Here is a 13958-nt window from a genome sequence, read left to right as displayed (position 1 = left end):
GAGTTCAGAGGATAGATAAACCAAACAGCAGGGGAACCCGCTGGTGCTCAGCTGCACCATTTTCAATAAACATCACTCAATGGAGAAATTATTGCAGAGGCCTTCGAGGAATAAAGGCATTGACTGACCACAAACAGTGCTATATAGAACTGCCTTTTTAAAGCCTTTCAGGATTTTTTTTTCACACTTTACACAAGGCTACAGGTCTTTCAAAGGAAACTGTGTAGGACAGCAGCAAAGCAGCCATGCTTATCCCATTTAAATATTTGGTCAGAGAAGTCTCTGTTTCTCTGCTCAAGTCTGTGCTCTGCATGGAGGAATGTGAAGGTCCTTAATAGACTGACACGAAATCAAACCAAGCTTTCCTTTCTAGACAAACTAACATCATGTGAATTTTGAATCAGTCGAATAATGGTATAAATTAAAAGGCACATTGAGGTTCAAAATACCAGCAAAGCTGATTTCATTGTGTGACCATCAGGACATCCAGAGTGTGAAGAACAGCAGCACACAATGATGTGCAGGGCGGTGCGTTTCTCTGGTTGCAGCCTCATCTACCAGGGTGAAGCTATTCACCAGAACCCCTTGATAAGTTATTTCCATGAAACTCCCTCTGGTTCACTTACTGCTAAGAACCTTGAAGTGTTATCATCATAGTTCTGTTGTGTTGAGAAGACTGTTCTAAAGCAGTTGAGATAAAATGAAGTTTTTCCAGTCGCTGAATCACAGTACAGTGCTCACTTGCATGGAGAATGGTGTGATGTGCTAGAATTGAAGAGCAGGTGAGCTGAATTGCACACTTTTTATTCCAAATTGTTTTGGGGTTTAGAGCATTTAACTTAATTTTAAGCATTCTGGATTTAAAAAAAAAAACAACAAAAACACCTCTATCTAGGCAGATCTGAATTGCAGGAATGATCTTTTAATTGCCTCTCCTTGGGGTGGCTTCTCAGGCTGCCCTGCGTGCTGCCACACCTTTCTATAGGTGGGGCATCTTCTGCACGGTGGTCCCAGGGTTGTAATTAGGCTTTAATTGCATTTTTAGTTCTCCTGTATGTTCTCTCTCTTAGCAAATTTGGTTTTATTCTTGCTGTTGAGCAACGAGGAAACCGCCTTAAAATTGCCTTCTGATAAAGCCCTATGGATTTTAAAGGTCACATTCTTTTCTCAGATGAATACATCGTTCCCATTGATTCACCCGCTGTTTCTGCAAACTCCAAGTATTACTGATGACATTAATTATGTTAATATTCAGAGCTTTCTTAGCGTGAGCTCAGGCTTTTCTTACATGCTAATTTCAAGATCCATTTAAAATGGAAGGAAGGTGGGGAGGAGCGGTGTTACTGTGCTGGGAACGAGAAAATAATTTTCTTTGTGCAGGTCATGCTTATGAGATGGTCCTGCAAACAATGATGAGTTTTTTTATGTTATTGATTGTTTTATTACCTAGGATGTAAAGCGATCTCTAGATGTGGTCTCTCATTATTCTTCCTGCTGAGGCACTGCTATAATGGAATTCTATCAAGCCTGTTCAGAGAAGCCAAAGAGAAGCCTAAAAGACGCAGGCAGCAAAAAGCAGCAGAAAGGCATTGCATTGCTTCAGCTCGTTTTTGTTGTACTGCTGTTGTCTGGGCTTTGGAACCATCTTAGCACCTGGTTCTACAGGAAACAAAACCCATTTCTAACATTCACAGAGCTGACACACCAAGCAGCTTGCTCCCTCCAACAGGAGAACCAGTCCCACAAGATTTGCTTTGGGGCTTATTCCCACTTGAAACAGCACTTAACTCCTTGCTCCATGAGTGCTTTTTTTTTTCCTTTAGAGTTTGAGATCTCAAAGCCTACCTGTTTTCTTTTGGAGCTTAGGAGCGGTTTGGCTTTAGGCTGAGTTTCGTCTCAGTGTGTCTGTAACTCTCCACTTCAGTGTGAGCACCTGTTTCTTGCTCTTTTGGTTTGAAGAAAAGTCAGTGAAGTGGAAGACTGGCTTGGTGTGCAATATTTCTCTGTTTCTAAAGAAACAAAACATGTTCTCCCACCCACCTGCCTATGCTGGACGCTTCTCTTTTCAGAGTTAAGGAACTCTGTATCTGCATTCCTTTTGTTAGGGCATGTGAATATGTCCAACAGTAAACTGCCAGGAGTGAATATCAGATGTGAGCCAACTGCAAGCAAACCCTGTGCCTTCTATGCTACGTGGTGTCACTGGGGTGCTGTGGAGTAGAGATGACTGTTGGGTGTCCATTTGGATGAAAATAGTGAATCATAATTGTCTTACTGGACCAGAATTGTTTGTAAGGCACAGATGTTAAACGGGATAATCCACATACATGTTTTATTGGCAAATGTTGGACATGATTTTGCTGCATTTCCAGGGTAGGCAGAATGAAATGGCTGTGTGTTTCTCCCATTTGCTAGCACTGCAGCTGATCTGACTACAGATTGATCTATGCTGCATTTGTGTTGTAGGTATCGACAGCGTGCCGCAACACAAACCTCCTAGTATATATTATCTTAGCAGAACTCAAGTAGAAAATACATCCAGGCTGGGGACAGAGCTCATCTGCAGGGATGTTACCCAAGTGCAGAGTGTCTCTGTCAAGTTCTTACAGGAAAAGTGTGACATGTAGCAGTGAATACTGTTGCCTAACAGCGGGACCAACCTGACTGCCTGATAGGACCATTTTTGCCACAGAAGTGATTTGAAATCTATTTAATATAATAGGATGTAGCAGTATTAACTTCTGCACTATTAGCACAATTTTCTATTAAAATTAATGTAAGATTGACACAGTGTTCAGTTATGTGTATGAGTGTCTTTCCAAGTAGAGGCCAAGCACAGCTTAATCCAGGATTGTCTGATGTTGGATGAAAACATGTTGTGAAGATACAGGATATTTATACACAGCAACTGCAAGCAAAGATGGAAGAGGGAATCCAGCAAACAGGGAGGACTAGCACAAAGTACACTAAGTATCTGACACTGTGTTGGTTTTTTTTGTTTTTTTTTGCTACAATGCTGTTAAGTATATCCCCTGATAACATAATTTGCTATGAGATAACTTTGTTGCTGGGGATTTTTGCTGCATTTTGTCATTAATCAGTGGCTCTGCCTGGTTTCTGCTGCGCAGCAATTTGTTCTGCACAGGAGACTTCAGAAGCAGCCTCTTGTTCAGTGAGTACTGGAGTGCCAGGAGTGCTTTGAAGGGATAATTGCCTTCCTCCCATCTGAGGATTTAATAGAGCACCTTTCCAGTCCTCAGCACCTGCATCTTTTGGAGAAGCACAGTAACCCGTATCTTGTGTGTCACTCCAGGAAGGATGGTGCATAAAAAATACCTGCTGCTTGGGGAGCTGTTGGGAGCACCATCCGACTCACCTGGAACCGAGGGGATGCTGCTGCTGTCTGAAAGCAAGAGGAGGTGACAGTGCAGTGCCCAAAGGCTCCAGGGGTGTTGGAGGAATATTTGTGATTTGTTTTGGCCCTTCTATTACTAGATGGAGTGGAGGGGTATCTGTTTGCTTCCTTCACATATGATCTTACACTGAATTTTAGCCTTAGCCTAGGAGGAGAGACTCCTCTTCTCTTAGCACATTGCCAACATTTACACTTGTGGTTTATTAAACACTAAAGACAGCTGCTTTTCTTTTGTATGCAAACAGTGAACTTTAAGGCCTGATTCCACAGGGTATGTGTGCACATGCTTAAATGTAAGCACACAATTAAGAGTCCTCTGAGAGAAGGATTTGGGAATTGTAATAAAAAGTGAGATTAGAGACTGTTACGATTAGAGGACTAATGGCATCAGTGGAGTAGAAGCAGAAGGATGTTCAGGTGGTCTGCTCTGTAATCCTGTGGTTTTGTTAGTTGTAGTTTGCATGATTTGTTTTGGTCCTTACTCCTCAGACTGGATTGAAACCTCTGAGTAAACAGAATTCTTCTGGGAAAATGCAGCTGAAAAAAATATAAGCCCTACAGGCTGATCCTCACTTATTCTTGAAAAGCAGCACACTCTCCCACGTTAGGCAGTGTGTGGCTGTAGCTGTTCTGCACAGCAGTGTGGAACCAGGAGTGAAGGTTGAGCAGTTCGGATCTGAAGCTTCTCTGGGTCTGCAATAGAGGTGTAAGTCGGAATGGTTTGGGGCTTTCAGCTCTGCCTTCTCTTTGTTTTTTATCCTGCAGGACAATCATTATTTCCAGTTGATTGTTGAGATCCTGTTTGCACCTGGCATGCAGTGAACTGTTCTTGATGCTGCATTTCTTGTACCAAAAAGAACTGGCAAAGATGATGAAAGACCTCATGCAGGGGCGGTTATGAACGTTAAGCTTGCTTTTATTATGAGAGATAAGAGTGCAGCAGCTCCAAAGGTTTCAGAATGGTGTAGACAGCAAGGAACAGAACAAAAAATAGACCGGTTTGTAATGGGAGAAATGACACCCACTGTTCTCTGCAGCCTTTCAGATAGTCAAAAAGTGCTAAACATTACAGCATATAAATAATAATCTGGGAGATCGGGCCAGAACTCCTTTAACTCCATTTTCCTTTAATAATTAATTTTGCTGGTACTCATCCCCTTTCTTCAAGGGGATTCTTAATTACCAGTGTGGTAATGCATGGGAATCTTTGCAATGCTAAAACATTTAAAGATAAGTATGTATATTTTGAATTGTTTGAAGGAAACGATGTCTGTGACAGATAGGAAAGGGGAGGAATTTCTGCTCTGAGATCAGAGGCATTCGAGACAACAGAAATTGGATTTAGAAATGCACAAACCATTTCCCTTCATCAGGCTAAGCAAAGTAAGTCTGTGAGGAAGTTAATTCATGTCAAGTATATAAAGCAAGTCAAATTCCAGCTACTACAAAGCTTTTATGTAAGACTTTGCTGACCCAATAGGTGGTGGAATATAAATAGATCAACAGTACTCCCTTCCTTCAGCTGTTCTACCTAATCCTTCCTTGCCTTCGGGATTGAAGAGTATTTGATCTCTGGAGTCTTAAATCAGATGTTGTTTCCTACAAAAAATCGCCCAAAAGGAGCTAATCAGGAGAATTTAATGGCTGGGGAGTGTTCTTGTGATTTCAGAATGAGAAACAGAACTAAGGATATACCATAGTTCTTCCTTTTTTTCTTTAATACACATTACGCTCACAAAGCTGGACCTGCATGGCCCTGCAGTTGCTCTCTGTAGTTTCTCCCTCCAGGTGGCTTGGCACGAGCCTCTCCAAAAAGAGCAGCTGTGTGAAACCTGTACTCATTTGCTTTTTCCTTTCCAGCAATCCTCAAAATGCCCTCTTCATCCTGCCCGCAGGTCTCCGCTGCAGCTCGGAAGATGGAGTGCTTTTTATTTTTAGTAACAACATCTCTCATGCTGGGATGGAAGAATCTTAAACCAATTAAACACATTAGAAGATAACTGTGTGTGGGGGTTTGGTTCAAGATCTCCATTTTCTTCACTCTGGGCTATGTCCCAGCACCAGCCTTTCTGTCCGAGCTGACAGAAATAGTGTGATAAGCTGCTAGCTAGGTAAGCAGCACAGCTGCAGCTTTGTCAGGTGTTCTCTTGCCAAAAAATCACTTGTGATGAGTTTTGCCCTTTTTTTTTTTTTTTTAATTCCATTGCAGTTAAGTTTTATAAATGATTTCAGTTTTGACTCAGAAAATCGCATGCAGATTTGTGTTTAAAAGATTTATTTTTTTTAAAGAGTGAATCTCCTGCACTTGAAGCTCTTTTTCCAGTAGAAGAGGATTGTGTGTGTGTTCGAGATGTGATGATCTTTTCTTCCCTTTTAATAATGTTTAGTTACAAGGAAAAAAGAACTGGCTGAATGTATCAGAGAAGGCTCTGGTCCTTGAGGGAGTTTATAAGCAGAAGGAGGAGAGACTTTTTACATGGCCTAATGGTGGTAGGACAGGGGGGAATGGCTTTAATCTAAAGGAGGGAAGATTTGAGTTAAATGTAAGGAGGAAATTCTTTACTCAGAGGACAGTGAGGTGCTGGTGCTGCTGCCCAGATCTGTGGTTCCCCAGCCCTGGAGGTGCTCAGGGCCAGGTTGGAGGCGACTTTGGCAGCCTGGACTAATGAGAGGTGTCCCTGCCCACAGCAGGAGGTAAGAACTGGGTAGTCCTTAAGGTCTCTTCCAACCCAAGCCCTTCTGCAATCTGCTGCTCAGTTTGCCACTGTACAGCCTACAGCCAGACCTGAGAGCTGCTCATTCCCACTGATACTGATAGTTAACAAATAGCAAGGGTGTACATCTGAAGGAGCTCATTTTTTAAATATAATGTAGGGTTTGAGTAATCAAGTGCCCAATTTACTGAATTACTGTACTGCTAATAGTCAAGTCTTTTTACATCTCAGGGTGTTGTGAAGATAAATGAATCTGTCAGTGAGATGCTCAGATTGTCTCATTTGTTATTTTTCTCTCGTACGTGGTGTGTGATAGATAGCATACTGCTTTCTGTGCACATAGTTCCACCCTGGCTGGTTTTTGTGTCTGTGGGAAGATGTATCTAAAAATGGTGGCTTTTTTTTTATGTATTTGACATCTTAAATTACAGTTGAGGCGGTTCCATCCTGCAGCCTGTGTTGGCTGGGGTCTTGGATTTTTCCAGCCAGAACCACACGAAGTGCCCAGCCCCTCTGCAGGTTCTTTCTGCCATGAAACTGCTGCTCGTTTTCTCTCTGACTTGCTGCCTGCAGCACTATCTCCCTTGTTTTGGTACCTGGGAAAGGGTTTCAACTTGTTAGCTTTCTGCCAGGAGATGAGGGCAGTATGTAGAGCCCTCCAGGGATGATGCTCTTCACCTTCTTCTTGTTTTCCTGTGGATCAAATGGCAGATAGTAAGTACATTTTTTGGAACAATTCAGTCCAGTACGCACAGAGTGGGGGACGAGAGGTTGGAGAACAACATTACCCTGGAACACAGAATTTGCTGAAGCATCTGTTTCTTCCCAGGAGCTCCAGAAAGAAAACTGATCAATGTGAAGAATCTGTGTGAGCCTGCCCAGAAACTGTGTGTGTTAGAGAATGAAGTCAATACACAAATCTCACAGCTCCTCCCTGTACCTCACTCAGGTGAGCAGCAGAGCAGGGGCTGTGATAGGGCCATAGGGCTGAGCGCTGTGTCCCTGTCCAGAAGAGCACTGCAGGTGTGCAGGCACTTTACTTTGATGTGGAAATGCCTGAGTGCTGCTACAGAAGAGATTTTTCCAGGGTAGGCTTAAGATCATTGCTAATTATTCCTTTGAAAATGTGACTGTTTTATATTTGCCTGTACTTTGGTGCCTAATCCACTGATGCAGAGTGAAAAGTCTCTTTTCTCTTCATGCTCAGCGGCTGGAGAATTCCCATGAGTGCCAGTTACCAGGTCAACAGCAATAGAACAACCTTTGATATTAATATTTAGAAACTACAAAAGCTCAAGTGTGATCAGTATTATTCTTTTTTTCTAATGTTATATAGGAAGCACTTCTTTTCTAGCATTTTTCAAATGCTGGAGAGGAGCATTTGTTTGTGTGGAATTATCTGTTGCTGTTAGCAATGTTCCTGCTTCTCTGCACCACAATGACATTGCCTCTATCCTTTGGAAGTGACAAAAATTGATAACTGAGGTTAACAAGCTTCAGTCTGAGTGGAAACTGAATCTGTGCCTCCGCAGCTCTCATTGCATACATTCTGGTCAAGGGTTGGTTGGTTCATTTATTTGCTCCATGACCTTTTTCCTTGGCCTCCTACAAACCAGAAGACATTACTGAAACTCAGCTGGATAGTGTGTATTAGAGCTGCACCAAGAATTCCAGGCGCTTCTGCATTTGAGGACATAGGTAGCTTGTTTTCCTTAATTGTTCCCAACCAGAAATTGGATGAATCTTCGGGATGCAGAAACGGGGAAGATCCTCTGGCAAGGAACAGAAGATCTGTCTGTACCTGGAGTGGAGCACGAAGGTATGGCTGTAGTGTGCATTTGGGGCTGGGTGCCACTGTACTTCTTGGTCACCAGAACTGCTAGCGTGCTGTGCTTTGAAGGGCATCTGCAACATGTGGAGAAGGATGGGAATAAATTGGTGTCTGGCAAAAGGGACAAGTTAAACAGTGCTGAGCCAGAACCTCGTCTGGTTAAAGAATGAGCAGCTCACCTTGATCAGAGGAGCTTGGGGAATTAATTAAAGCATATTCTGGTGTGAGATTAATGTCCATTGTTCAAGGAATTGGTCAGACCTTATCTGGCCTGCAGTTCAGTCATCCATCTTCTAGGTAGGTGACTGCAAACTTGACTTGGTGCAGAGAATAGCTATGAGAAAAAGCCACTGGAAAGGTTAAGGGTGAGGGGGTGGTCTTCCTTAGGAAAAGAGAGGGGGAAAAGCTATTCCCATATAGCTTAGCAAGGAAAGAAGGCTGAGATGGATGGAGGTACAAAGGTAAAATGAGTTTAAAATAAATGAATGAAAATGTTCTGCTTGATGTCATAAACATCAATTAAAATCTGTTAGGTCGGGGGTTTAAAGACTACACAGACCTACTTTTATTAAAAGTGGCCTTTTCTTCTGTAGTTTTACATTATTAAAGCAAACCTGCTCATCAAGAAATGTAATTACTAAATTGCAGAACAGTTTAATATGTCACTTTACACTTAACTGCAGAGGGCTGTTTATTCACAACAGGCTGCAGTCTATACCTGTGAGGGCAGTAAAGAATGGTGCTGTGCAGATTTCCAAGCTGAAAAAAAAGACAACAAAAAATCGGAGCACTTTTAAATTTAAAACTCTTCCTTGGCACTTCCAGCTTTCTTTTTCATTTTCTTATTTTGGCAAACCATGGGCTGTGTAGCTTTCCCTGGGATAGGACAGCCTGCATTCCCTCACCCCTCCTGCTCTCTCGACTGGTCTCATATCAAGGTCCTACTCCATTAAGCTGTTTTACATTAGCTGGATTTGCCTGGGGTTTGATAGACTCTTACTTTTATTAAACAGCAGCCTGCTGTCTGCTCAGCAACATTTTGGTAGGTTTTCCATTTAGGAACAGTTTGGCATATAAAGCACACACCAGCTGTATTCCCTCCCTGCTTTATTTCTAATAAATTTACATGAAAAAAACATTTTCTGATACACAGGAAGGATTATGTACAATCACATCACTTACATACAGTGGGCTTTGGAGATTTTTAATATATTCTCCTGATTTGGACCTTTCAGCAAATGAATATCTGCTGCAAAATGACCCTTCTCTTACCCCTTTGCCTATAAAAAAAACATATGAAATACAGGTATGGTTTGCCAATGGTATCAGTGTCTCATCCTGCAAGAGCCCGGGTATCTTGGATCACTGATTACTTTCTCTCTTGAACTGTCCCTTAAATTCTGAAGCAGACTTTTCTGCCTGTGGCTGTGTAGATGGCTGAAACTGCTGCTGCTGGGCTGAGAAGCAGCTCTTCGTAGTTTGCTGGGGATGCATGGTCTGAAAGGGAAGAAGAAGTGAGAAAGACACTCAGTGTTCAGAACAGCCCCTTGGCTGCACAGTTCCTAAAGCAGAAACTCAAGTTGCATCTCATGTTTTGGCTTGAAGAACTGTGTGTTTTAGCAGTAGACTGCTAAGAGCTAAGAGTCAGAGAGCAGTGCAGTACTCCTGGCTCTGAGCAAGGTACTTCACCTGTTTGCATCTCAGATTTCACTCCCACAAGTGCAAAAACAAAGCATGGGGAGCCCTTTGTGTTTGTATTTCTCCTGCTACTGTGATCTCGTACTGCACTAATCAGTATTTCAGAGTGTACTGTAATAGCACCTGGGTTTGTTTCATTGCGTCCAAATAATGCTTGTTTATCTGTTTGACAGCTCGAGTTCCTAAAAAAATCCTGAAATGCAAAGCAGTGTCTCGGGAGTTAAACTTTTCCTCAGCAGAACAAATGGAAAAATTCCGACTGGAACAGAAAGTTTATTTCAAAGGGCAGTGTTTAGAAGGTGGGCATCTGCAGTGTGGGGAGGGACCCTAGGGTGGGGGATCAGAGGAGCTCAAGTGGGTCGAACACAGAAATTTTAATTTTTCTGAGTAACCCTGAAGCGTTCATCTTATCAGGACTAATGGGCCACAGTATTAGGGATAGCATTTCATAAGTGTATTAACACTTTGTTATGTAAGCCAAAAATCTGGGTAATCACACTGCGGGACACAAATCCACCACAGGCTGCCTGAGGCTAGGAACCAGGTTATTTCAGTGGCACCGTGGTGGGCACTCGTGCATCTTCCTCAGCAGCACCTCATGCTGCCTGGAATCAGGCTGTGGGCTGGGCCACAGAAGCTCTGCTTTTCTTTGACTGCAGCAGTGCCACTGCCTGTCATCTGCGTGCCTCCACGCAGCACAGCTCATCTCATCTCCCTCACTGCAGCATCAGTCTTAATCTGGGGGGAGGAGGGGCAGATAAACATTGACCTCCTTGTCTTTGGGGTAATGCTTGGTCTGAAGGGATCTGGGGGATGGCTGCAAGAGGGGAATGTGGTTTCCCTGTTCCTCATTAAGTGTGATGGAATTTCCATTGAATGTCGAGGAAACGGCATGCCTTTATCATTTCTGTCAGCTATGACAGAAAGGAGTATCAGCAGTAAGAGGAGGGCAGGGTTTGGTGCAGCACCAAGGAATTTAAATGTAAAACGTTGGCAGTAGGATAGTTCAGGGAGTTCCCCAGCCTGTCAGGTGAAAAGCAAAAGAACATTTGTTGCTTTATTTGTAATTCTTTCACATGCCTCTTGTTTTTACTTTGCAGAATGGTTCTTTGAATTTGGTTTTGTGATTCCTAACTCCACAAACACTTGGCAGTCCTTGATAGAGGCAGCACCTGAATCACAGATGATGTCAGCTAACGTTTTAACGTGAGTGCCTTGGGCTTGTGGAATCTGAGAGTAGCTGTGACATTTCCTTGGGGACCACGGTGGGAATGGAGAGGGAGCTGCTACCAACTGAGTCACCCTCACTGCTGTTAGTCACTGAGAGACAAAAGGGGCTAAGCCAACCTCGTTACCTTTTGTCCCATAGGTCCAATTTGCATTAATATAGCAATAAAAGTTTGGAGAAACTGGAACTGATCCCTCATTAGAGCTGCTTTCATATTTTGAAAGGTGATCTGCAAAAGGGTTTTTAAATGTTTTACAACTTAGTACTCCTTACATCCACGTGGGCCCATAAAATAAAAAGCTGTTTGGGCCATTCTCAGATACAGCTATTGGTAAGTGAATGGGAGCTGCTCTAATGGCTGTTTCATCACTACCATTTTCCAGGCTTTGTGTCTTATACATCGGAGCATAAACCATACATTTAGTCATATGGAGTTGTATATGGGGATAAAACACCTTTAACAGCTGTTTTACTGCAGTCCATAATGGGATTCACACACTTTCCTCATAAACGCCCAGTCCTTGTCAGAGTCTGCACGTCGACTTCTGAGTAGGTCAGAACAACGTGTGCTGGGCACTGCTCTGAATGGGAACAGCAGGGCACAGGCTTTGTTTGGATGAAGGAAAAGGCTCCTAGAGGAAAGCCCCAGGGAAGCTGTAATCACTGACGAAGGGCCTCCCTCCCTGCTGCGGCTGATGCGGTGCAAGATGGGTGCTGGCAAGCGCACAAGGAGCAGATTGCCAGCAGAGACAGAAGGCTGTGGGAATCCTCGTGCCAACACAAGGCAGATAGGGAGCAGCTAGTCTCACTGCAAGGTCACCGTGTCCTCTGGAAGACCTCCCTCTCCTGCATTTTCCCTCTCGTTCCATCTGGAGGAAAGCCAGTCACATAGAGAAGGCACTGGGACGGGAACCACCAGCACTGCTTTGTATTCACAACACGTTCCAAAGAGATAGCGGGCTCAGAAGACAGTATTAGCATTAAGTTGGTGCTTCCTGGCACTGCCTGCTCAGAAGTTTGTAGGTGTCACACATGCCCTTGGCTCACAGAACTGGTAGCTCCCAGTCTGTACAGGTGGTGCCAGTTTAGGAATAGAGTAAAGAAATGTCAGACAAGTTGGCATTGTCTGTCTCAGGACATCATGTCATTTGCATGACTTTGAGTTCCAAGGGTCCAGTTCTTGAATGACACTGAGAATTTTCCAATGTCCTGTTCTTTCCCTGGTGTCTGTCCACTTGCAGTGGGCAGTGTTTTTCTGCAAGAGAATAGTTAGCCCAAGCAGATCCAAACACACTTTGTGGCCCAAAGAAATCAGCTTTTTTCTTTTTCAGCTGCTAAGACATGGAGAGCCCCACTCCTTCCAATACTCCCGAAGACTTCATGTTTGTCTCAGCGCTTTTTGTCACACCCAAATCTAAATTACCATTGCAGTTCATGTAAACTGTGCTCATATATTTGTGTTAAAGCATGTCTTGGAGGAAATGATGTGTTCAGTTGATTGTAGTCCCTTGCTCAGCACTAGAAGACAGAGAGACAGCTTATAAAAATGAAACCGCATTGCTTTTCAGATTCACTGAAGAGAAGGGGGGAAGGGGTTAGAAGTGAGCCTGCATGGGGCTGAGCCCAGGAGGGAGACAGCACTGTTGGGGTGGTGGGAGCTGCTCCACATGGGAATGCAGTGGGGAGATCCTTCAGCCCCAGTGGGCACAGGGCTGGGACACAGCACTCCCAGCACCTGGCTCCAAACTCTTGCTGGTGGAGCAGGGGTAGACATCAGCACAGAAAGGAGAAGTTGTTTTCTGCTGTGCATTCTTCTAATGCCTCTTCTTTCTCCTCTTTTCCTTCCACAGTGGTAATGTTATTATAGAAACCAAATTCTATGATGACGACCTTCTTGTAAGCACTTCCAGAGTGAGACTTTTCTACGTTTGAGATGGGGCTTTTTGGAGCTGTTTTAGTTTTCCTCCATGCAGTTCTTGGTGCAGAACCTCCTGACTATCCAGTGGAAGACACTCCTGTAGGCGGTGACCCTGGGAACCACCTCAACGTGGGTTGTGACCTTTGCCCATCGGTTATTTTGCTTTCTTCTCCGACCAGACCCGACCAAACCCTCAGAGACAGCACCATCTGCTCAGCGGTGCGTTGGGGAACAGAGGCTGTCTCTGAAAACGGGCCAACGATGGTCATGCAGAACCAATACTGTAAATTATGTTAGTTTCCTCCTTTGTACTTCTATGGATCCTGTTAAAAAACTTCCCATTCCACTCACACCAAACTCAATGCGTTTCCTTTTTGAGGGGATTAAGTTCACCTTTTCATTCTCTCATGTTGTAGGTTTTTATCCTTTCACTGGATTTCTGTGTAACTGGTCCACGCTTCTTCTTACCCTGAACTTGTAAAATAGACTGTGATATCACCTAATGTAATTAAAACAAATTTCTCAATTAAAACATTCCTACCGTCCAAAGAAGGGAAGCACTGTTGATTCTGTGTTCTTTCTGTTACGGCAGTGCCTGGCAGCACACACTGTTGCCACTCACACCAGCAGCAGAACAGGGCTCTCTGCAGTTCTGGCCACTGTAACTCTTGGGATGAGTTTATCTTCAGCCTCTGCTCACAAACACCACTTTGTGATCACTCGATGCTCAGCCCATCCTTTGCTCAGGCTTGAGATTTTCAGGAGAGATGCGGGGATTGAAGTGCAGCATTTCCGATCCCAAATTCAGCCATTCAGTGTGTGGGTGGGAGGTAAAACCCAATTCTTCTCCTGGCTGAGTTGAAGTGGGATCATTAATCGCATATGCTCTATGAAGAGCATTTTTATTGGTACATAGAAGCTCTCTCGTGACACCTCACTGAGGGATGACATCCAGCGATAGCGGTGTTTCTGCCAAAGAGAAGCAAAGTAATAAAAATATATTAATGGAAGGTTGGGAGCAGGTTCCTCCGAGTCCCGTCCTGCTGTCCATCCAGTGCTGCAGCACTGCCGCCCTCCAGTGGCTCCACGGGAAGCAGCTCGCGGCTGCTGCTGCCCTGGGATCAACCCATCCCTCCTCCCCAGTGCCTCCGCTG

At 43.9% G+C, this 13958-nt stretch overlaps 1 protein-coding gene across 1 annotated transcript in view; it reads left to right on the top strand.

The window, feature by feature from the left end:
- The window catches only part of PDE6D (phosphodiesterase 6D), a 30468-nt gene extending 17098 nt beyond the window's left edge, over nucleotides 1-13370 (top strand). The window contains exons 2-5 of the mRNA XM_031603496.2: nucleotides 7860-7948; nucleotides 9832-9957; nucleotides 10759-10864; nucleotides 12737-13370. Of these exons, the coding sequence (XP_031459356.1) occupies nucleotides 7860-7948; nucleotides 9832-9957; nucleotides 10759-10864; nucleotides 12737-12818 (403 nt within the window). The 3' untranslated portion in view covers nucleotides 12819-13370. The remainder of the gene's footprint in view (nucleotides 1-7859; nucleotides 7949-9831; nucleotides 9958-10758; nucleotides 10865-12736) is intronic.
- Nucleotides 13371-13958: the final 588 nt, after the last annotated feature.

The sequence above is a fragment of the Phasianus colchicus genome, chromosome 10 (assembly GCF_987193195.1).
Source record: "Phasianus colchicus chromosome 10, bPhaCol1.hap1.1, whole genome shotgun sequence".
In the NCBI taxonomy this organism is placed as follows: domain Eukaryota; kingdom Metazoa; phylum Chordata; class Aves; order Galliformes; family Phasianidae; genus Phasianus; species Phasianus colchicus.
The sequence above is the reverse complement of the archived record's forward strand: the minus strand, read 5'-3'. Positions and strand labels throughout refer to the sequence as shown.